Raw genomic sequence first — 24,755 nt, 5'->3', positions numbered from 1 at the left:
TGAGCCCTGGGACCATGCTTCAGGACTACCTGGTCTGACGACTCCTTGCTGTTCCCAGTTCACCTGGTCGTGCTGCTGCTCCAGTTTCAACTGTTTTACCTGCGGCTTTGGAACCCTGACCTGTTCACCGGACGTGCTACCTTGTCCCAGACCTGCTGTTTTCGACACTCTCTCTCTACCACACCTGCTGTCTCTAACTCTGAATGCTCGGCTATGAAAAGTCAACTGACATTTACTCCTGAGGTGTTGACCTATTGCACCCTCTACAACCACTGTGATTATTATTTGACCATGCTGGTCATCTATGAACGTTTGAACATCTTGGCCATGTACTGTTATAATCTCAACCCGGCACCGCCAGAAGAGGACTGGCCACCCCCTCAGAGCCTGGTTCCTCTCTAGGTTTCTTCCTAGGTTCCTGCCTTTCTAGGGAGTTTTTCCTAGCCACCGTGCTTCTACATCTGCATTGCTTGCTTTTTGGGGTTTTAGGTTGGATTTATAGCTCTTTGTGACATTGGCTGATGTAAAAAGGGCTTTATAAATACATTTGATTGATACATTTGATTGATTTGGCCTGAAAGCCAAGCGTCACATCTAGAGGAAACCTGGCACCATCCCTACGGCGAAGCGTGATGGTGGCAGCATCATGCTGTGGGGATGTTTTTCAGCGGCAGGGACTGGGAGACAAGTCAGGATCGAGGCAAAGATTAACGAAGCAAACCTTGATGAAAACCTGCTCCAGAGTGCTCAGGACCTCAGACTCGGGTGAAGATTCACCTAACAGGACAATGACCCTAAGCACACAGACAAGACAACACAGAACTGGCTACGGGACAAGTCTCTGAATGTCCTTGAGTGGCCTAGCTAGAGCCTGGACTTGAACCCGATCGAACATCTTTGGAGACCTGAAAATAGCTGTGCAGCAACGATTCCCATCTAACCTGATAGGATCTGCAGAGAGAAATGGGAGAAACTCCCTAAATACAGGTGTGCCACGCTTGTAACGTCATACCCAAGAAGTCTCGAGGCTGTAATTGCTGCCAATGGTGCTTCAACCAAGTACTGAGTAAAGGGTCTGAATACTTATGTAATTTTTATATATTAGCAAAAAAAATTTAAAACTGTTTTTACTTTGTCATTATGGCGTATTGTGTATAGATTGATGAGGGAAAAAACGATTTAATCAATTTTAGAATAAGGTTGTAATGTTACATAATGTGGAAAAAGTCAAGGGGTATGAATACTTTCCGAATGCACGGTAGCTTTTTGGGTGGGGCTGATTTTTTTGTATATACAAAATCAAACGTCAGTGGCCGTTTGCCTATGGCGGTTCTAGTGTTAACAATGCCCTTTCTTGATAGACTATCTATGCCCTGTCATTACCCAAAGTCTATTGTTATCGACACAGACGATGGGAGACCAACTGGGAGACCAATTAAAGTGACAATGACTATGAATGAAAAGTTGATGGGCCAGGAGGCCTCTGTGAAATAGCTAAGGTTCAATCTCTTTCCTAACTTGACATTAGTCAAAAACTTCTCTGGCAATCCTACTCTAAATGAGAAGTAAACTTGAAAAATCAGCGAGTATGATAAAAATGGGTTTAAATAAGCAGTCGATGATTTGTACTATGTGCTTTCCTTTTCACAACGACATAATCACTTAGCACCCCTTTGTTAAATTCCTTATATGGGTGGACCGAGGTGCTGTTGGTCACGCACACAATGGTGTAAGAGGATTCGAGAAACAGTTTTGCATAAACCGAGAGGCCTGGGCTGGTTTTGTTATTAAAGAGAGGAGTGAGAGAGGTGAAGGGAGGGATGGTTGCGGTCAGACTGACCTCTGTGACCACGTGCGTTCTTCACCACCACAGGGTAGCCCAGCGGTTCTGCTTCATCAATCATCTTGCGGAAGTTCTCGTGTCCTCCTACGAATAACACAAGACACACACACACGTTACAATTTGTCCAATGACCAAACTCTCTCCATTACCATGTGTACCTCAGTCATTTGACTGTGCAAAATGGGGTTTGTTGCTATAGGAACCATGTTCTGACTTGTGAAGCAAGGAATGATTGCCATTGGGTGAGGATTGCTGCCGGTATGTCATTCTGTGTTCAAGGGATATTTCGGTATTTGGGGTAATTTCCTACTTACCCAGAGTCAGATTAACTCACAAATACCATTGTTGTGTCTATGCATGCAGTTCTAAGGAAGTTGAAGGCAGCATATCATAAGCTTACCGCAATTGCAGGAAGTCTAGGTGTATCTACTATCCATCTCCTGGGAAATAGACCTAACTTCTCCAAATCTGGGTGGTCGGTCATTTATAAAAACTTACAAAGCTATACACAGTAATCAATATTTTATAAGTTAGAATGTAATTTCTGATGATTATCAGTAAAATTGACTATCAACTTCCTCATTTACGAACTACTTTGGGTTCTTTCTGCCTGCGCTCTTTTCCCAGGAGACAGCCAGCTGTTGCGTACTCTAGTAGCTAGCTCACTTGCTTATTGGCAAATCATCATAATAACATTTGATGAATCATGTCGGACTTTGAGGTAGTAGAAGAACATTTTTATTCAGAGCCATATTTATTAGAGCCAGAATTTAGGAGGGAGGGGGAATCAGCGGAGTGGGTAGACGAGCTAGCAGAAGCCGTGGCGAGACCCTGGTCTGAGGTGGACGGCGGGGCATATCAATCAATGGCAACCAACAAATAGTGTTTGTGCTGTGCTGAGTGGGACTTGTTACTGCCATCGCGGCCTTGATACTCTACATGACCAAAAGTATATGGAAACTCTTTCAAATTAGTGGATTTGGCTATTTCAGCCACACCCGTTGCTGACAGGTGTATAAAATCGAGCACACTGCAATGCAATCTCCATAGACAAACTTGTCAGTGGAATGGCCTTACTTAAGGGCTCAGTGACTTTCAACGTGGCACCGTCATAGGATGCCACTTTTCAAACAAGTCAGTTCGTCAAATTTCTGCCCTGCTAGAGCTGCTCTGGTCAACTGTAAGTGCTGTTATTGTGACGTGGAAACGTCTAGAAGCAACAACGGCTCAGCCGCAAAGTGGTAGGCCACACAAGCTCACAGAACGGGAACAGGTGTGCTGAAGCACGTATAAATCGTCTGTCCCTCGGTTGCAACACTCACTACCGAGTTCCAAACTGTCTCTGGAAGCAACGTCAGCACAATAACTGTTCGTTGGGATCTTCATGAAATGGGTTTCCATGGCCGAGCAGCCTAAGATCACCATGCAAAATGCCAAGCATCGGCCTGAGTGGTGGAAACGTGTTATCTGGAGTGATGAATCACGCTTCATCTGGCAGTCCGACGGACGAATCTGGGCTTGGCGGATGCCAGCAGAAGGCTACCTGCCCCAATGCATAGTGTCAACTGTAAAGTTTGGAAGAGGAGGAATAATGGTCTGGTACTGTTTTTCATGGTTTGGGCTAGGTTTAGTTCGCGTTAAGGGAAATCTTAATGCTACAGCATACAATGACTTTCTAGACGATTCTGTGCTTCCAACTTTGTGGCAACAGTTTGGGGAAGGCCCTTTCCTGTTTCAGCATGACAATGCCCCAGTGCAGAAAGTGAGGTCCATACAGAAATGGTTTGTCGAGATCAGTGTAGAAGAACTTGACTGGCCTGCACAGAGTCCTGACCTCAACCCCATCGAATAATTCTGAGATGAATTGGAACGTCGACTGCTAGACAGGCCTAATCGCACAACATCAGTGCCCGACCTCACTAATGCTCGTGGCTAAATGGAAGAAAGTCCCCACAGCAATGTTCCAACATCTAGTGGAAAGCCTTTCCCGAAAAGTGGAGGCAGTTATAACAGCAACATGGGGCGACCAACTCCACATTAATGTTCATGATTTTTGAATGAGATGTTCGAAGAGCAGGTTTCCACATACTTTTGGTCTTGTAGTGTATCTACAGTGAAGAAAGGAGCGCACCCAGAGACTAACAAACCGCAAGGACTTTTATGCGCTCATCAATCCTGGATTCTTCTGTCCCAAAAATAAACTGGAAAAAGTAGCCCATACCTGCTGGACCAAATGGATAGCTGTCTATCGAGTAAGTGACATTACTCTTGCTTGTCCCAGCACACAGTAACAAAATATAAAAGATCTGTTGATAACTTTTGTTTTATAATTTCATTCTGATCAAATTAAATGGTTTCCTGTTACTAGATTATTTGGCTCTAGCTACTCACAAATAACAACTTAGTTGTTCTTAGTCAATACAGGCTGGTTGCATATCAACTGGTGTTGGAGTAGGCACTGAAGGGCTATAGACTGGGACCAGAAGAGTCATGCATTCACGTGTTGTTTCTGCTATTCGCCTCAAATATCCCTCGCCCACAGGAGTCTACATGGGATTCAAGGAGAAAGAGGATGTAATGGGCATGTTGTAATTACACGCCGATGATTTAGCTTCACAGCCAGATATTGCCTAACTAATTTAGTCAAATCACTGTAATAAATGCCATTTCTACCAGTACCATCTATTTTGTTAATATCTACTATAAGTGATTCATTACAGTATGCCACATGATAGTGTGAATTAAATATAGCAGTCAAGTCAATGTTTCAGTAACATTTGAATACAAAGGTAAATTGGTAAAAGCCAACAAAACATAGTGTAGACCTATGTAATGACATGACAATCGATGAACCGGCAATTATTTATTTTATACAGCACAATACAGATCACTGCACATAATGTACAATACACAGTATATGTACAATACACAGTATAGACAAGTCATTCACACAATTCACAGCCATAAAAAGTTAAATAGACAGTACAAAGTAGGTATAGCAGTGCTGTTATGTATAGTGGTAGCCTAAAGTGAATGGATTTTTTTTTATGCTAAAGATGCAGAGAGATAATGACCAGAGGCTAACAAATGATGTTACAATAAGTGTGTTTGTATTAGGTAGTAGTGCAAGGAGGACTATGTCCATGGATACCTGGGGAGTTGGAGGTGTCAGAATAACCCCAAGTGTACTTGAATCTTGATGTGTGTGCTGCAATTGTCTATCAGCGTAACAGTGTTTTGTTACTTGTCGTGTTTTTTTTTTGTGCGGACCCAAGGAAGAATAGCTGCTGCTTCGGCAAAAGCTAATGGAGATACCAATAAACCTGTAATGACCTCCTCCTTGCTGGGTTTTTGCATGGGGTTATGTTGGCAGCCAAACGACAGCCTCTTCCACAGGGTTTGGGCTCCAAGTATTTGTCCATGCGTCTCTGCAGGATGCGTGCCATCAGGTCATCCCGAATCTTTGAGCGGTGGGTTGATATATCAGCCGTGCAATCCACTGTTTTGATTGTTTTGGGTAGACAATGTTGGATCTTGGAGTGCCTGAAATGAGGCAAGAGAAGACGATAAACCAGTGAATACAATCTAAACACAAGGAAGTTGTCGTACATATAAAAATAACATATGGGACACTTCTTGGTTTGCTACATTGCAATCAGGCTGGATGCAGTTGATCAGATTAGTGTAGTGATTGACGTAGTGTATATCCACTACATATACAAAAGTATGTGGACACCCCTTCAAATTACTGGATTCGGTTATTTCAGCCACACCCGTTGCTGACAGGTGTATAAAATTGAGCACACAGCCACGCAATCTCCATAGACAAACATTGGCAGTAAAATGGCCTTACTGAAGAGCTCAGTGACTTTCAACGTGGAACTGTCATAGGATGCCACCTTCCAACAAGTTAGTTTGTCAAATGTCTGCCCTGCTAGAGCTGCTCCAGTCAACTATAAATGCTGTTATTGTGAAGTGGAAACGTCTAGGAGCAACCACTGGCTCAGGCGCGAAGTGGTAGGCCATACAAGATCACAGAACGGGACCGTCAAGTGCTAAAGCGCGTAGTGCGTAAAAATAATTTGTCCTCGGTTGCAATACTCGCTACAGAGTTCCAAACTGCCTCTGGAAGCAACGTCAGCACAAGAACTGTTCGTCGGGATCTTCATGAAATTAGTTTTCATGGCCAAGCAGCCGCACACAAGCCTGAGATCACCACGCGCAATACCAAGCGCCGGCTGGAGTGGTGTAAAGCTCGCCGCCATTGGACTCTGGAGCAGTGGAAACGCGTTCTCTGGAGTGATAAATCACGCTTCACCATCTGGCAGTCCGACGGACAAATCTGGGTTTGGCGGATGCCAGGAGAACACTACCTGCACGAATGCATAGTGCCACCTGTAAAGTTTGGAGGAGGAATAATGGTCTGGGGCTGTTTTTCAAGGTTCGGGCTAGGCCACCTTTGTTCCAGTGAAGGGATATCTAAAAGCTACAGCATACAAGCACATTCTAGACGATTCAGTTCTTCTAACTTTGTGGCAACAGTTTGGGGAAGGCCCTTTCCTGTTTCAGCATGACAATGGTTTGCCGAGATTGGTGTGGAAGAACTTGACTGCACAGAGCCCTGACCTCAACCCCATCAAACACCTTTGGGATTAATTGGAACGCCAACTGCTAGCCGGGCCTAATCGCCCAACATCAGTGCCTGACCTCACTAATGCTCTGTTGGCTGAATGGAAGCAAGTCCCCGCAGCAATGTTCCAACATCAAGTGGAAAGCCTTCCCAGAAGAGTGGAGGCTGTTATAGGAGCAAACAGGGAACCAACTCCATATTAACACCCATGATTTTGGAAAGAGATTTTCGACGAGCAGGTTTCCACATACTTTTTCATGTAGTGTAGCCAGGCCGAACACTAGAAAAAGGGTGCCTCTGAGCACACTTGAAAGGGAACACCATCCCCCAGAGAAACCCCCCACTTTCCCCATATCAACCAAACTAGCCTGGAGGGGCTACCTGTCCTTTTGTTAGAATAGATCTGTCTGGACAGGCCAATAATTGCATTACCATCCCAATATGACAAAAGATGTGCTAAAAAGTGTAAACCAGAACATTGATGGCATATTTTGAGTACTTACCAGTAACTGTTGAGGCTTGTCCTCTATTCTGGTTCTGAATGCGATATTACTCCAGCAGACATGGAGTCCGTTCCTTGTGGACAGTCCACAGCAGGCACGTCATCTATCTCAACTTTAGTGAAAAATAAAGGAAAAGGGTACAGGAAATGTTGGTATTCAAAAACAAACGAGAACACACTTGAAGAAAGCCATAATAGCTGTTTTGTTATTGTGGCATGCTGTCACCTATTACATAGCTAACACTATAAAGTCAAGCCAATTAATTTGTTTCTAAAGCATGTGGAAATTGTATAATTAGTTGGAAAGTATTTAAATCAAGTTGAATAAAGATGAAAATAATGGCACCACACAATTTTTAATAATGAAAGAAGGACATCACATAGTTTTGTGCATTTTAAGTTGTTTTGTTGTACTCAGCTAAACTTTGGCTTTGAGAGGAGGGCATCCCATTAAATGTAATGGATGACATGGACAGCTTATCCACAAGAAAATTGACAGGCCTATCACATTTTATTATGAGAACAGCTAGTTCCTATTCAATCAATCAGATACTGTTAGATTGTCATCAGACTTACCCCATTCTACTTTGTTCTGGCGTGCGTAGAATGCCCACTGATGGGACCACTGTATGTCTCAGGAAACGTCTCATCTTATGGCTCGTCAGTTCATCCTCTAAAAAAATGTCAGAGCAAACTAGCTACAACCTTTCTGAGGTCCTTGGTAGTGTTGTCTATATTCACTGCAACTAGCCATAGTTTCAATCAGTCCGGATTATTCAATGGAAGTTGGTGAAATACTTTAGCCGACCACTTCCTTGGTTTGTTATTGCAAGCTTTTACAGCACACCCACAAACCATTTTCAATATTGGACAAGTGATGGTAGTCCGTTAACGTAACCGAAGTCTCACCACACTGCTACATGTGCTACTTGTCAAGCTAACGTAAGCTAGCCAATAGCGTGAAAATACTTCCAGCAGTGTCAACAATATTCACAGTCATGGCTGCGAGGTAAAACTATAGTTTTGGACTGTTGATGTACTCTACTTATTCTGTGGGTTTTACAATTGACGTTCTCTTCTCACACTTTGCCTACTTGATATCTAGCTAGCAAACTCGTTCAAAACTGCCGCTGTCCCGACATCTCAGCTGGCCAGCTTGCACACAGCCCATCCTTGCGCCCACCATCACAGCGGATGAATGAAATGCGTAGTTAGGAGAAAATATTTCAAAAAATAAATAAAAACTAGAATTAAAATATTACAATTTCATATATACTTAGAGTACAAAGTGCTAATTTCCCTGATTTTAAGAAAGCTGGCTAGTAGATGTCCATAGACATCCAGCAATTGCGCTAAAATAACGATATGCTACCTTCAACTTCCTTCAACTTGCACGCATACACATAAAAATGGTACCCATGAGTTAGACTTACTCTCGGTAAGTAGGAAATTATCCAAAATACCGAAGTGTCCTTTTAATACTTGGTTGTTCTGCCGTCTCTGACTTTTCATGTGACTATATCTGGTAATACTTCTAATTCAATTGACCAGCAGGACCATTTCTGACATTTAAATGCCATCTGGAGAGCGAAATCTGCTTAGTTTTGCTGTCTGGGCCTCTACTAATGTGAAATGTTGAACACTGCAATTTTTGGGTGCTCTCTGTCTGTGGTCTGGCGTTTTGACAGAAGACCAGATGTGAACTGCCCTGCACATGCCTTCTCCAAAAAGCACACGTCCACACTCTGCTGTGAGACAGAGCGAGAGAGAGCAGCAGCAAATGTCAGGCCCGGCTCTACCACGTCACCGACTGCTGCTATGGGAGAGCCAAAGGAGGGTAGGGGCAGCAGGGATGGATTTTTTATTGTCCAAGTCATGATGGTTGGTGGAGGGGCGCGTTACATATAGTTGATCTTAAGAATGCATCAAAAAAGAAAAAGCATTTATCCCATCCAGTCCCCTCTGTCATCATCACTTTCTCAAACACTCTAATAATCTTTATTTGTCACATTTTGCCTGGAATCTCTGACTTCTCTACGTTGGACAAAGCAGGATGTGGAATAATACAGGCAGGCAACGAGGCCTGCCTGTATTTTTTTTTTTAAGCAAAATTACCAAACAAATCTGTGCATATTGCTTATGGTCTAGATTCCAAGCTAATGCACTAATGTTGCTATTTTGTAGAAAGCCCTGGTTGATAATAGCCTAGATAACTACCTAGCAAAATGACGAAGAAACAATTTAATTCACCCCCCATAACCCCATAATGCCAGCCCATAGCCAAATGTTTAGCTAGCTAGCTAATGGCTATGTGAAGAGGGGTGCTGAGATATTTGGGGGGGCTAATAAAGGGCTAGTGGACTACTTTTTTGAAAAACAATATTTTTCATAAAAATATGTTTCTCTTTCATTTATAATGATTTGTCAGGGGGTGCTGTAGCACCCTCACCACCCCTACTTCACGTGGCTATGGCTAGCTAGCTAAGGACACTGCACTAACTCGGTAGCTAACATGTCAATACAGTGGTTAGCTAGCTTGGAGGAAGTATTTAGTGTTGTGCGCATTGCGTCTGTGCACTTAGCTAACTACCATCCCATAGCCTATATTGCATATGAAGTGTGACTGGTTCACCATGGATGTACGGAGAAAATACCCTCTTTTCTCATTTTATTTTTTTGGCTACCCCAAGTGGGGGTTTGTGCTCTCTGATTGGATCAAAGTCAAGTTTTTGGCCACTGACGAGCCTTGCTAGGTTCGTCGCTACCGGGTCGGCCCACAGCAGGTACCGCTTTTGTTCAAGCAAGAGAAGGAACGGCCTCCCACTGTGATAAGTACTTTTCTGTCAGCAGTGAGATTCTCGGTGTGTTTCATGCTTTACCCACTCGACCAGACTCCGGTCTCTTGGGTGACTTTTTAAGTTAATCCTGGTAGTAGAACTTTGTAAGGACACTCTCAGACCAACTCAAGTGCATTCAAAAGCATGATTGGCATATATCCAATACAAGAATACACCGAATTCATTATCCCTGCCCTTAATACACTGGATTTTCTAAGCTCAGGAATCAGGAATAATATGACCAAGCTTAGGAGCTCACCGTAGGAGAAGGTGTCAGGGAGTGGGACCCCATGGCCAGCCAGCTCCTGGAAGGTCCAGAACTTGTTGACGCAGTTGAGGATGGCCTGGGGCCGGTTGACCAGCCGGCAGCCCATCTTTTCCAGGTGGCGTAGCACCGTGATGTCGCTGTCCGACTGCACCCAGGGGGTGGGGACTCGCACCACTGCCACCTGAGGGTAGGACGTCACCACCTCCTGCTCGACCCGCAGACCTGAGGAGGGAATGAGAGAGAGTGAGAGGGGAGAGAGACAAAATTGTTTTTTAGCGTGAAATATTCCGAATGTCACATTTCACATACTGTAAAGATTTAAATTAAATGCAGTCTCAAATAGCCGCCTGTCCCTTTTTATTAGGTCGGGCAATGGCACACTTTTCATCAAATAAAAGCCTGTTTCAAATAAACAAGGTTTGATTTGTTACATTAAATAATTCAGTAATGACTTAAAAAAATATGAAAATCATCTGTTTTTATCGCCAGTAAGAACTGCTAGCCATTAGCTGCTAACAGCTGAGAACGGCTAGCTAACTTGCAAGCACAAAAACAGTCAACAACTTCGGAAGTACAGAACCTTAGAAATCAGCTGAATCGCCCTTTTGTGGTCACTTTAATAATGTTTACATATCTTACATTACTCATCTCATATGTATATAATGTATTCTATACTATCTACTGTATCTTAGTCTATTCCGCTCTGACATTGCGCATCCATATATTTATATATTCTGAATTCCATTCCTTTACTTAGATTAGTGTGTATTAGGGATTTGTTGTGAAATTGTTAGATATAACTTGTTAGATATTGCTGCACTGTCGGGAACTAGAATCACAAGCATTTCCCTACACCCGCAATAACATCTGCTAACCACCTTGTATGTGACAAATAAAATTTGATTTGAAGTAAGAATTGACTAAAATGCACAGTCAAAGAGGAGAATAAGAAAAGTAAAGAAAAGTGAGTTATTTTTTAATAGAGGCATAGTAACACAAAAGAAACATGACAGCGTGTAAATGATAACACATTAGTGCAGGAAATGAAGAAATTGATTAAAATGCTGGAAGTGAAAGCTGGAATTAAACAATTAACTATGCAAATGAGTAAAAACCGTGCACATTAAAGAAATAGATGCCTGGCTCAAATAGAAGCCTTTCTCTAATAAGCGCCTGTTGTGTTCAATGATTTAAGTAAATAAACGCCCAAGCTATTAACTTGTTGGGGATAGGGGGCAGTATTTTCACGGCCGGATAAAAAACGTACCCGATTTAAATTGGTTACTATTCTTACCCAGAAACGAAAATATGCATATAATTAGTAGATTTGGATAGAAAACACTCTGAATTTTCTAAAACTGTTTGAATGGTGTCTGTGAGTATAACAGAACTCATATGGCAGTCAAAACCCTGAGGCAAATCCTAACAGGAAGTGGAAATCTGATTTGTGGAATCACGTTCAACCCTTTGCCTTTGAAACACACCGTGAGTTAGATTCATTTACCACTTCCTAAGGCTTCCACTAGATGTCAACAGTCTTTACAAAGTGGTTTGAGTCTTCTCCGGTAAAAACTGACCGAACGAGAGGCCTGGAAAGTTTGTCATAGAGGGAGGGCCATTACTACTATGATGCGCGTGCCCGTGGGTACCCTCTCGTTCCGAAACGTTTAGTAAGACAATGCAATCGTCCGCCTTGAATATTATTGAAGTTCTGATTGAAAAAGGCCCTAAAGATTTATGTTACACAACGTTTGACATGTTTGAACAAACGTAAATACATTTTCTTTGCACATTCGTGAGGACAAGTCCCGCGCGCTTCGTACATATATTCGTCCATAACAAAACTATATTTGTTATGGACCTGGGATTCCTGGAAGTGCCTTCTGATGAAGATAATCAAAGGTAAGTTAATATTTACAATAGTATATTTGATTTTAGATGAGTCCAAGATGGCGCTAACCTGTATCGCCTAGCCTATTTTTCTGAGCATAGCACCTCGTTTATTGCAAAGTGTGATTTCCCAGTAAAGTTATTTTTAAATCTGGCAATGCGGTTGCATTCACGAGATGTTAATCTATAATTCTTTGAATGACAATATTATATTTTACCAATGTTTTCGAATAGTAATTTTGTAAATTGTAGCGCTGGTTCACTGGAAGCATTTGAGGGAAAATATTTTTGGGGGTATTTGTGATGCATGCTAGTTGCTTTGAAAATGGCAGTGTGATTATTTTTGGCAGGGTACTCTCCTAACATAATCTAATGTTTTGCTTTTGCTGTAAAGCCTTTTTGAAATCGGACAACGTGGTTCGATTCAGGAGAGGTGTATCTATAAAACGGTGTAAAATAGTCATATGTTTGAGAAATTGAAGTTATAGCATTTATGAGGTATTTGTATTTCGCGTGACGCGATTCCACTGGCTGTTGACTAGGGTGGGACGCAAACGTCCCACGTTTCCCAGACAGGTTAATTTATGTTTTACGGTAGTTTCATATAGACGTCATTGGATATTATTGATTAATCAATGAACACAGGCTACACTTTCACTAATGTCAAGAGAACACATTTCATTGATAACATTTCACAGAGCAACTCTGGTAGCTACAGTGGCTTGCATGTATCACACAACAACCAGACAACCTAAAAGTAGCGTCCGTTTAGAACGTTCATGCCACCAGTCCCTCCCATGTCACATTAGCATCCCACAAACAAACCCAGAAATCTGTTCCCACAGTACCAACACGTAGGCCTAGACTAGTTGTGAGTGGATCCTGCTGTGTTTGTATACGCACTATGCAGGTCCAGCCATTATCGAGCTGCTCTGGATGTGTGAGCTCTGAGCTGGCCCTGTGTAGCAGAGGTGTGGGTCCAGGCAGGGTAGCCTAGTGGTGTTAGTGCTTAATTTGGACTGGGTCCGGCCCGTGTCGCTCACATCCACATGCTCCCTGTGGCACTGCCAATTTCTCTGGCCTCAAGGCCAAGAGTCATCGCCCCCAGAGGAGCACAGATCCCCAGCAGTATACTTAATACAGCTTATAGTTCAGTGCTTTCTCCCAATATAGGAAGGTATAAGCACATTAATTGTACCTTTATTTCAATAGGGAGTCCCATTGAGACAAATGTCTATTTTAAAAGGGAGCCCTGCATTTCACACATTAGAATACAAGCAACAGTTAAAATACACAAAAATCTAAAATACAATCATCTCTCAGCTACCAGGTCTATAATCAATACCTTAAAATGCCTGAGCGGCACCAGAACACTCAATTTCAACAAGCTATGCAGAACCAACCCTGCAAACGTGTTTTGTAACTCATGTAGCCAGTCTTAAGCCTGGGAGATTGACTGAACCTAAATACACATAAGAGCTTTCTACAATCATACACGCAAGAGGTGCCACCAGCACCTATTCTCTGATAGATCTTACACCAAATTTGTTTAAAGTATACAAGAGATCGGCTATAAATAGCTATCTATAGATTGCATACATATGTGTATTTATATTGACATAGTTTGCGTGTTTGAATGTTATGCTCAAGGTGACATTCTCACTGTGAGATTTTAACTGGCAACTAACTAGAGGTTGACCAATTAATCGGCATGGCCGATTAATTAGGGCCGATTTCAAGTGTTCATAACAAATCGGTAATTTTTGGATGCCGATTATGGCCGATTACATTGCATTCCACGGGGAAACTGCGTGGCAGGCTGACCACCTGTTACGCGAGTGCAGCAAGGAGCCAAGGTAAGTTGCTAGCTAGGATTAAACTTATCTTATAAAAATGAATGACCAAAGGCTTGTATTTCTGTGTTTATTATATTATAATTAAGTCTATGATTTGATATTTGATAGAGCAGTCTGACTGAGTGGTGGTAGGCGGCAGCAGGCTCGTAAGCATTCATTCAAACTTTACTGCGTTTGCCAGCAGCTCTTAGCAATGCTTGATTCACACGCTGTTTATGACTTCAAGCCTATCAACTCCTGAGATTAGGCTGGCAATACTAAAGTGCCTGTTAGAACATCCAATAGTCAAAGGTATATGAAATACAAATGGTATAGAGAGAAATAGTCGACACGTCACAATTCCTATAATAACTACAACCTAAAACTTCTTAACTGGGAATATTGAAGAACTGGGAATATTGAACCACCAGCTTTCATATGTTCTCATGTTCTGAGCAAGGAACTTAAAAGTTAGCTGTTTTACATGGCACATATTGCACTTTTACTTTCTTCTCAAACACTGTGTTTTTGCATTATCTAAACCAAATTGAGCATGTTTCATTATTTATTTGAGACTAAATAGATTTTATTTCTGTATTATATTAAGATAAAATAAGTGTTCATTGTTCATTCAGTATTGTTGTAATTGTCATTATTACAAATATACACTGCTCAAAAAAATAAAGTGAACACTTAAACACAATGTAACTCCAAGTCAATCACACTTTTGTGAAATCAAACTGTCCACTTAGGAAGCAACACTAATTGACAATAAATTTCACATGCTGTTGTGCAAATGGAATAGACAACAGGTGGAAATTATAGGCAATTAGCAAGACACCCCCAATAAAGGAGTGGTTCTGCAGGTGGGGACCACAGACCACTTCTCATTTCCTATGCTTCCTGGCTGATGTTTTGGTCACTTTTGAATGCTGGCGGTGCTTTCACTCTAGTGGTAGCATGAGACGGAGTCTACAACCCACACAAGTGGCTCAGGTAGTGCAGCTCATCCAGGATGGCACATCAATGCGAGCTGTGGCAAGAAGGTTTGCTGTGTCTGTCAGCGTAGTGTCCAGAGCATGGAGGTGCTACCAGGAGACAGGCCAGTACATCAGGAGACGTGGAGGAGGCCGTAGGAGGGCAACAACCCAGCAGCAGGACCGCTACCTCTGCCTTTGTGCAAGGAGGAGCAGGAGAAGCACTGCCAGAGCCCTGCAAAATGACCTCCAGCAGGCCACAAATGTGCATGTGTCTGCTCAAACGGTCAGAAACAGACTCCATGAGGGTGGTATGAGGGCCCGACGTCCACAGGTGGGGGTTGTGCTTACAGCCCAACACAGTGCAGGACATTTGGCATTTGCCAGAGAACACCAAGATTGGCAAATTCGCCACTGGCGCCCTGTGCTCTTTACAGATGAAAGCAGGTTCACACTGAGCACGTGACAGAGTCTGGAGACGCCGTGGAGAACGTTCTGCTGCCTGCAACATCCCCCAGCATGACCAGTTCGGCGGTGGGTCAGTCATGGTGTGGGGTGGCATTTCTTTGGGGGGCCGCACAGCCCTCCATGTGCTCGCCAGAGGTAGCCTGACTGCCATTAGGTACCGAGATGAGATCCTCAGACCCCTTGTGAGACCATATGCTGGTGCGGTTGGCCCTGGGTTCCTCCTAATGCAAGACAATGCTAGTCCTCATGTGGCTGGAGTGTGTCAGCAGTTCCTGCAAGAGGAAGGCATTGATGCTATGGACTGGCCCGCCCGTTCCCCAGACCTGAATCCAATTGAGCACATCTGGGACATCATGTCTCGCTCCATCCACCAACGCCACGTTGCACCACAGACTGTCTAGGACTTGGCGGATGCTTTAGTCCAGGTCTGGGAGCATGCCACCTCATCAGGAGCATGCCCAGGCGTTGTAGGGAGGTCATACAGGCACGTGGAGGCCACACACACTACTGAGCCTCATTTTGACTTGTTTTAAGGACATTACATCAAAGTTGGATCAGCCTGTAGTGTGGTTTTCCACTTTAATTTTGAGTGTGACTCCAAATCCAGACCTCCATGGGTTGATAAATTGGATTTCCATTGATTATTTTTGTCTGATTTTGTTGTCAGCACATTCAACTATGTAAAGAAAAAAGTATTTAATAAGATTATTTCATTCATTCAGATCTAGGATGTGTTATTTTAGTGTTCCGTTTATTTTTTTGAGCAGTATATATATAAAAAAATATATAAAAAAATTGGCCGATTAACCAGTATCGGCTTTTTTTGGTCCTCCAATAATCGGTATCGGCGTAGAAATATCATAATCGGTCGACCTCTACAACTAACAGTTCATTTAGGCCTAGTACCAGCTATTTTAATTCCATAAGAACAACAATAAGGAGACATGCACAGAAATGTTAGCAACAGCACAACATGGTGGAATAGAAAGAAAAGCAAAAAAGCATCGATGAAGGGATGAGAAGGAGAGGTGCTGCTTAGCAAGGTTTGCAGTAGGTGCTTTGGCCCAGCAGCTCAGCAGGAGAGACAGATGGGGTGATGATGGGACGTGAGGAGAAGTGGGGGCAGGAGAGGAGGGAAAAGAGTGGCTTGTCACGGACGCTGCACTATTTTCTCCACCGTGACCTGCTTTTCAGCCATCTTAAGATCTCCGCTCACTAAAGAGACAGCGTCAACGCTGGATTGACAGAGGTCACAGTGTCTGAGGCACACAAACAAAGAATAGGTGACAGGCTTCTCAAATACTGGCTCCTAATGCCTGAGAAGTCACAGAGAGAAGGAAGGAGATGAGCCATTTTTGGTTCAAACGATGGTCAGAGATAAATGCAGCAGGACAATAGAAAAGGATGGAGATGTATGCATAAAGAACTGCAGGGGAGGTGGGGAGAAGTGTCTGTATGTGGCAGGGGATGCATCAGAAGTGGAAAGTGTTTGTTTAGGAATGACCCTGCCTGTCCCCCCCTCCTCTCACTCTCAGTATTCAATTGGGGGATTCACTCACTGCATGCACACTCCCCCCATTCATACTGGTTTGATTGTGCAGCGGTTGAGCGAGCCATGCTACAATGAAGTATCAAAGGACACTGGCCAAGACAGTATTCGGTGTCCACATCACTTGTGTCGGTTTCCAAGGCAACTACACAGATCACATGGAAACCCTGATGAATCTGTCCACATCCAGTGCGCTCATAGTACTGTCAGACAGCCACATAATCATTTCGAAAACGTTTACAAAATGTTCTTATAACCCTCTATTCCCTTTGGCAGAAGTACCATCCGGGCATATAGTGTTTTTAATTTCTAGTGACAAAATGACGTTTACGGCCATCTAATCTACCAGTCATCTTTCCGTGTGCAGGGCCTTCCGTCCCCACGGGCGTTGATCTGTGTGTTATTTTCGTTGTGTCTGACAGGGCTGACTGGCTCCATAACTGCTGAGTGGGGGGCTCCCATCCCGCTCTGGCATTCTGTGCATTCCGCCGTGACGTCACAATACGGCTGGGCTGACATGCCAACGCTCAACGGGCCTTGCCAGCCCTGGCCGCAGCCCTGGCACGGGCCAGGCGGGCACCACTTCCTCTGGGGAAAGGGTGGGTGACTGGCTGGCTGGACACTGGTCTGTCTTGTCTAGCGATAATACAGCCACGTAGCCAACACAAACACACATTAAACTGTGATTACCATGCATTGGTGCATTTCAAATGTGTAGAGACTGGGCCTATTAAGCAATTGTATACAATCATTTAGAGAATAACCTATTGATTTATTACTTGCAAGAGTCTGTCTCGTTAGAACTACAATATGTGATTCGCTCATCTACAATAATAATCAACATCTCAGTTGATGTTCTTTATCGCAATATGTGCTATAAGAGGTTCTTTATTGTACTTCAGGTCTATTTAGTTGAAAACGCCCTCAATCACACACTGTGATTAGGCTGCTACTGAATGTGCTGCTGCTGGCCCTGTCAGCAAGGATCAAGCTGGACCAAAGGAAGTGTGCAGAACTGTTTTGCTCGCAGGGTGAGGAGTATGGATGTGGGTACGCAGAACCATGAGCCTCTGCGACCCCTCATGATGAGTTCTGTTTTTTTGTGGCCCCTATCCCCATCAAAATTTCCCATCCCTGCTGTAACCAATACCACACCAATGCATCAGCGTACGGTGTGTGTCATTTAATTTCATGGGCCAGGTTTCAATCCTACCTGGTTGGTATTGACAACAACGCCTCATGTGTTCTTAGGCAGGATTTGATGTGACATTAAGATGTGTTTTGTGACACACAGGGACAGCGTCACCTATGCATTGTCAGATTGATTGGAGAGGACAGCATCCATGAGGTAGTGAGTGTTTCCCTTGGTATAATAACCATTAATGCTCTGCGGCCTCTGTCATATCTATCTAGAACTATGTAAACTGCTTTGCCAAATACAGAGTCATAATATGCAAATGCACCTTTTCCCATCACTTGAGAGCAAGCAAATGAGTTGTCGTGACACAGCTCGCTACAGTAGGAGAGGAATTATCAGTCTTTGACCGCCAAGGCGTTATTACATCACGAGATAAAAAAAAGAAACACATAAAAACTGATATAATCTCTCCCTGACCTGCCATGTCAACTAGCATACGACATTAGTGTACCCTTCAACACTTTATTAAATAGGCTAAAAGTGTTGTAAACAAAAAGATAACATGAAAGTAGCTTATTTCTTTCTATGTCTGTTTATAAAGGAAGGATTAAACACAAATCATATCAACCTATAATCTAAGCATTTCACTTCCAAATACATAAAATGGGGATCATTATCCAAGCTAAATCCAGCCTAATGCTGACATTATATTGGGAGACAAGTGAATTATCCATTCAACTTCAGCCATAGGCTAATAAAAAGAGGTGAAATGCTCTACTGACTTCTCTGTTCCCTTCTAAAAACCAGCTGAACGTATTCTTCAGGCGACTTGGTGTTTCCTCACACTTTGCTCTTTGCCATTTCCAAGGCACGTTTGTCCTTCATTGAATACAACATTTTACAGCTGACAATGTCTTGGGAAATAGGCTATTCCTATTTCTCAAATTTAGGCAAATTATTTTAGTTTAAGCTAAAACAATTGAGCTAAAACGGCCGTGTCAAAGGCAGAAGTGTTCATATGCTCACATGGGAAAGCTGTTATAGTTCAGCTTGGTTCGTCAATGGGGAGTCTTTCCTCAGTGTTCCGATGCCAAGATTAGGATTAAGGAAAATTAGGGAATTCCATCCTTGGTCTATTAATGATGCATATTGTCTCACATCATATGACTGCTGGTGGAAAATCACAATGTGTTAAATTGGCCATCGCTCGTGAGATCCTATGTCCTATTGCCTTTTCTATAAAATGATGGACATGTTATATTTGTCTAGCATTGACAAGTGTGTTTGTGTGGCCTCCACAAGGAAGGCCAAAGAATCCGTCATCAATTCATAACCTGTCTTCCTCGTGCACAACTCTTTATTTCTGAATCATGGGATGTGAGATTCCTTTGGATGACCATTGTGTTTGGCAGTGGACATAATAATAATAATTTGGTGGGTGCTTCTATTTGTACCATTTCCAAATATTAGTCCTATTTGGAAATGCGTTTTTTGCATATCCCAACTCCCCCTGAGACACCCTCGGACAGTGGGGTCAAGGCCAGAGTCTGCTGTTATCAACGTCAGTGTCAGAGGAAGGCCCAAAAAATTGTCCGTTTCCAGCCACCCAAGCCACAGACTGTTCTCTCTGCTACTGCACGGTAAGCAGTACCATTCCACTGGAACCAACAGGACCCTGAACAGCTTCTACCGCCAAGCCATAAGACTTCTAAACAAGACTGATAAGTAACTAATCAAATGGCTACCCGGACTACCTGCATTGACCCTTTTACCCGGACTACCTGCACTGACTCTACTACTTTTTGGGGATGGTTTTATCCTCACGAGAGGCTGAGCTGGCTTCCTCACTTTCCATTTTGATGGAACTCTTACCGCCGCTACACTTCTCCAGCGTGGTTACAATTTGTGAAAGGCTGTCTAGGGTTGTGATTGGTGGATAACCTCTGTGCACGTGTTGTCACGTAATTGGGACATGATTCGACATTGGGTTGACAGAAAAGAGACACTGCATTTGTAAAGTGTTACAACATTACAACAGAACCTCGATTCTTGCGATACAGGCATTTTCCATATCGCAGTAAAACATAAACTCGATATATTACCCAGCCCTAATATGACGTTACAAGCTTGGCACACCTGTATTTGGGGAGTTTCTCCCATTCTTCTCTGCAGATTCTCTCAAGCTCGGTCAGGTTGGATGGGGAGCGTCGCTGCACAGCTATTTTCAGATCTCTCCAGAGAAGGGCATTCAGAGACTTGTCCTGAAGCAACTCCTGCATTGTTTTGGCTGTGTGCTTAGGGTCGTTGTCCGGTTGAAAGGTGAACCTTCGCCCTAGTCTGAGGTCCTGAGCGCTCTGGAGCAGGTTTTCATTAAGGATCTCTCTGTACTTTGCTCCGTTCATCTTTCCCTTGATCCTGACTAGTCTCCCAGTCCCTGCTGCTGAAAATCATCCCAACAGCGTGTTTCTGCCATCACCATGCTTCACCGTAGGTATGGTGCCAGGTTTCCTCCAGATGTGACGCTTGGCATTCAGGCCAAGATGTTCAATCTTGGTTTCATCAGATCAGAGAATCTTGTTTCTCATGGTCTGAGAGTCCTTTAGGTTACTTTTGGCAAACTCCAAGCGGGCTGTCATGTGCCTTTTTCTGAGGAGTGGCTTCCATCTGGCCACTCTACCATAAAAGCCTGATTGGTGGAGTGCTGCAGAGATGGTTGTCCTTCTGGGAGGAACTCTGGAGCTCTGTCAGAGTAACCATCGGGTTCTTGGTCACCTCCCTGACCAAGGCCCTTCTCCCCTGATTGCTCAGTTTGGCCAGGTGGCCAGCTCTAGGAAGAGTCTTGGTGGTTCCCAACTTCTTCCATTTAAGAATGATGGAGGCCACGGTGTACTTGGGGACCTTCAATGCTGCAGACATTTTTTGGTACCCTTCCACAGATCTGAGCCTAGCCACAATCCTGTCTCAGAGCTCTACAGACAATTCCTTCGATCTCATGGCATGGTTTTTGCTCTGACATGCACTGTCAACTGTAGGCCCTTATATAGACAGGTGTGTGCCTTTCCAAATCATGTCCAATCAATTGAATTTACATCTCAAGGATGCTCAATGGAAACAGAATGCACCTGAGCTAAATTTTTATTTTTATACATTGGCAAAAAAATCGAAAAACCTGTTTTCGCTTAGTCATTATGGGTTATTGTGTGTAGATTGATGAGGGAAAAAAATATTTAATCAATTTTAGAATAAGGCTGTAAGGTAACAAAATGTGGAAAAAGGGAAGGGGTCTGAATACTTTCCGAATGCACTGTATATGCACAGTACATAGCTACCTCAATTACCTTGTACACCTGCACAGACTCGTAATGGTACTTCCTTGATTTAGCCATGTTATTTTCTACTCCCTATACATAGCCATGTTATTTTTACTAATTCTTACTCATTATTTAATTTGTATTTATTCCTTGTGTCACTATTTCATTTTTGTATCTTATCTTTAACTCCCGTAAGTAAGCATTTCACTGTTAGTCTACACCTGTTGTCTATGAAGCATGTGACAAATAAAATATGAATTGATGGACACATCAACAGATTTTTCACTTTGACAGGTCAGGGATTCAAACTAATGACCTTTGAGTTACTGGCCCAACGCTCTAACCACTGGTCTATTTTTAGAGTGAGTCTTGCTACTAAAGCTATTTACACACTACAGGGCCGATGTAAACCACACCATTTCAACCCTGTTGTCATTTAGATAGCACTAGAGGTATAGGCCTAGTGCATTATGATGTAGTTATAATGCATTGTAAGACCTGTCATGAGCATGTATGACCCCTTAATTTAGTTTTATAATAATCTCATAATGATCCACCTGAACTGTGGGTTTCGCAGGGTTGATGGGATTGGTTGAATGGCTTCGTGTGAAAAATGGCTTAGTGTGACCTAAAGCTGCCATTATGGCCAAACTCTCCACTGGCCATTAATCTGTGATGTCAACACTAATGACTAAAGCCATATATGTAGATCTGAGGCCAGCTGGGATTAGAGGGCAGGCCCCACAGGACACAACCCTGCTCCAGTTGTAGCTCTGGCTAAACTAGACAGCTGTCTATTTACCTACCTATCTAGCCCAATAGTCCTACCCTCCCTTCCTCCTGGGTTTCTCACAGATTATCCAGCATTGAAGACTATCTACCAATCAGGCCATTGTTGAAGTGGGTGTCTGACTCCTTGCAAAGAGCATGGGCCAATGATAAACTGAGTGGCTTTGACTTTAACACCATTTTTGTAAGATAGGCTAATGATGTACACCACCTACATCACTTATCTCGTTTAAACTGTTGTAGAGTAGCACATTCGACATGTAGCCTACGTGGAGGATTAGGAAAATGTACACTGGTTAACAGATTGGACGTGCTCCATTACAGGTGAAGAAAGGGCTTCTGGATTTGGATGCTGTTCCCAATCTCACTGCCACATTTCAAAGAGACAGCTCCCCCTCCCCACCTCCGGGTCTGAGTCAGCTTGCCCCCTCCCCCTCTCTAGTCAATGCCAACATGTAAGATGTGCTATAAAACAGCGTGCCACTTCATTGCGCTCAATGACCCCCCCCCCTTCCCAATCTCATGTCTCACTACTAAATTCCAAGGGTCTCTTGTTCTTCCAATATGAACCTTCATAGCGACAAATCAAACAAAGCTCATTGAATCAACCAACCCAGGATATGACAATTAAAGCCTGTTTTTTTGGACAAGGATTCTAATATCCTTGTCCAAAAAGACTCCACCCATTTACCTTTCCACATTGTTCACTTAAAACACATTTTATTATTTATTTAACTAGGCCGCCCTATAGGACTTCCGATCATTACCGGTTGTGATACAGCCCGGGATTAAACCAGGGTCTGTAGTGACACCTCTAGCACTTAGATGCAGTGCCTTAGACCGATGCACCATTCGGGAGCCCCAAAATTCAAAGAATGAAAGCATAAATTAGTTTGTGTATGCTAAACTGCTTATATTAATGATGCCCAATAGTTTTTTTTATTATCAGTTAAAGTGATAAACTTGTAACTATTGTTTTACTTGTTCCACCAGCCATCAGTGCTCTAGTCTGTGTTCTGACGCCTCTGTGCCTGTTGTCCCTGCATGGAATTGCCTCGTAACAAACCCAATTTCTACTATTTATTAGCAATTGTTGACTCGTGCATGACAAAAGCGAAGGCAGCTAAGAATGAAACAATCAAGCTAGCTATATCCACTACAAACGTCACTTAGCTAATTACAAATCAATGAAAAGTGCACTACATCCTCTGCTAAAGTTACAGCTTAAATGCTTCCGTTTAATTCGGGTGAGTTAGCATAGTTTTGCTGGCCCATGAAGAACAGCCTGTATAGCCCTAGCCTACATTGCTAGCTAGCCACTCTCTTTGTATTGCGATGCGCTTTTCACAACAGCTATCTAGCATAACGTTAGCTGGCCACTTATTCTACGGCCTACTGAACATAGCTATGTAGCTAGCAAAGTACTGTACAACTCACCTCCGGATTTGGTATCGTGAAGTTGAGTATGGCTTTGTATATAGCCAATATTATCGCAGTGTTTACGCCTACGCATGTGTCCTATTTGATGAAGTAGCTATTGTTTTTTCTTGGCATCATTCATGCAGTATCTCCGTGTGAGTGACTACTCGAGGCTGTCTGGAAACTGGGTTAGGCGGTCACCGTCACACTGTTAGCTAGCTAGCCAGCAGCTCGCGCTGGGAAGCTGTGTGTGTGCTTCTTGCCGAACAATACCTGCTACTGCAAAACTTGGATAGTGGATATACTAACGTAACACTGAAACACATCCAATAATAGACAACAAGAATACACGACTCAACCCCAATTCAAAACAGTTAATCGTATATATATATATAACTAGTGTCTTACGGTAGTGCATGGGCAACTTCAAATCTAGTGATACTTGCCTAATTGTCCCTCGCTGATGGTGAGCACGATTTGGTCCATGAGAAGAGAGCGGAATTCAACATCCTCCTCGGAGCATCGCTGTTTCAGAGCCCGAAGGATCTGAACTTGCGGATACTCCTGGTGGATACGCCGGTCGGTCACAAACCAAACTCGAGAACACATGTTTATATCGAACTGTGTCGTGCCGATTACAAAAAATGTAGTTAATACACAGCTGTGGCTGAGGGGGCGGTGGGCGAGCGAGAGAGCAGGATCCTGGTCAGAGCGAAGGGAATAATAAAGATGCTCACACAATAGAGTGCAAGCTATGTGGGGGGGGGAAGCAAATACCACGATTGAGTCTGTTCGTTTAAATGGAGTCGAGTAATTACTCGATTTCTACTTGCTTCCCTTCATTTGCAGCCCGTTATTCCTGGTCCCATCCGATCCAACATCCCGCTGAATCATAAGCACCACAAGACAAAAGCTGTGTAACTCTACTACAATGTTTATAACGGCGTTTCTCATCTATATCAGCATTTATTATCTTCTACAAATAATACTTGTAGCAGTATTAGCTATGGCTCCTTGCACTTGCAGCCCTTTAGGGCAAACAAAGCTTGTGCAGTATTGCTTCGAATCCTCCGCTCATCGAACTCAACAGCTAGGCCTGCTATTCAGTGAACGCGGCAGCCGCTTGACTGAATAACACAATTGTGGTAGCTGTATGATTATCGAAGAAAAGACGGCTGCTGCTTGTATACCCACGCCTGTTTGGTCTGATTGATTAGCTGTTGGCGGAATGGACCTGTACGGCTATCCACGAGGATCGGGTGCTGAAAAGGTGCACGTTTGTTTCCAGTTGTGCGTTTT

General features: G+C 43.3%; 1 protein-coding gene across 2 annotated transcripts in view; it reads right to left on the bottom strand.

Moving 5' to 3' along the window:
• LOC106567384 (beta-citrylglutamate synthase B) overlaps window positions 1-24,217 on the bottom strand; it is a 43,186-nt gene extending 18,969 nt beyond the window's left edge. Inside the window, exons 1-3 of one of the 2 annotated variants that reach the window (XM_014136557.2) lie at window positions 23,903-24,217; window positions 10,072-10,302; window positions 1,841-1,927 (exon numbers count right to left, since the gene is read on the bottom strand). In XM_014136557.2, the coding sequence (XP_013992032.1) occupies window positions 1,841-1,927; window positions 10,072-10,302; window positions 23,903-24,065 (481 nt within the window). In that variant the 5' untranslated portion in view covers window positions 24,066-24,217. Of the gene's footprint in view, window positions 1-1,840; window positions 1,928-10,071; window positions 10,303-23,474; window positions 23,807-23,902 lie in introns of those variants that run through there. The other variant, XM_014136558.2, reaches the window with a different exon arrangement.
• Window positions 24,218-24,755: the final 538 nt, after the last annotated feature.

This window comes from Salmo salar, chromosome ssa13 (assembly GCF_905237065.1).
Source record: "Salmo salar chromosome ssa13, Ssal_v3.1, whole genome shotgun sequence".
Lineage (NCBI taxonomy): Eukaryota > Metazoa > Chordata > Actinopteri > Salmoniformes > Salmonidae > Salmo > Salmo salar.
The sequence above is the reverse complement of the archived record's forward strand: the minus strand, read 5'-3'. Positions and strand labels throughout refer to the sequence as shown.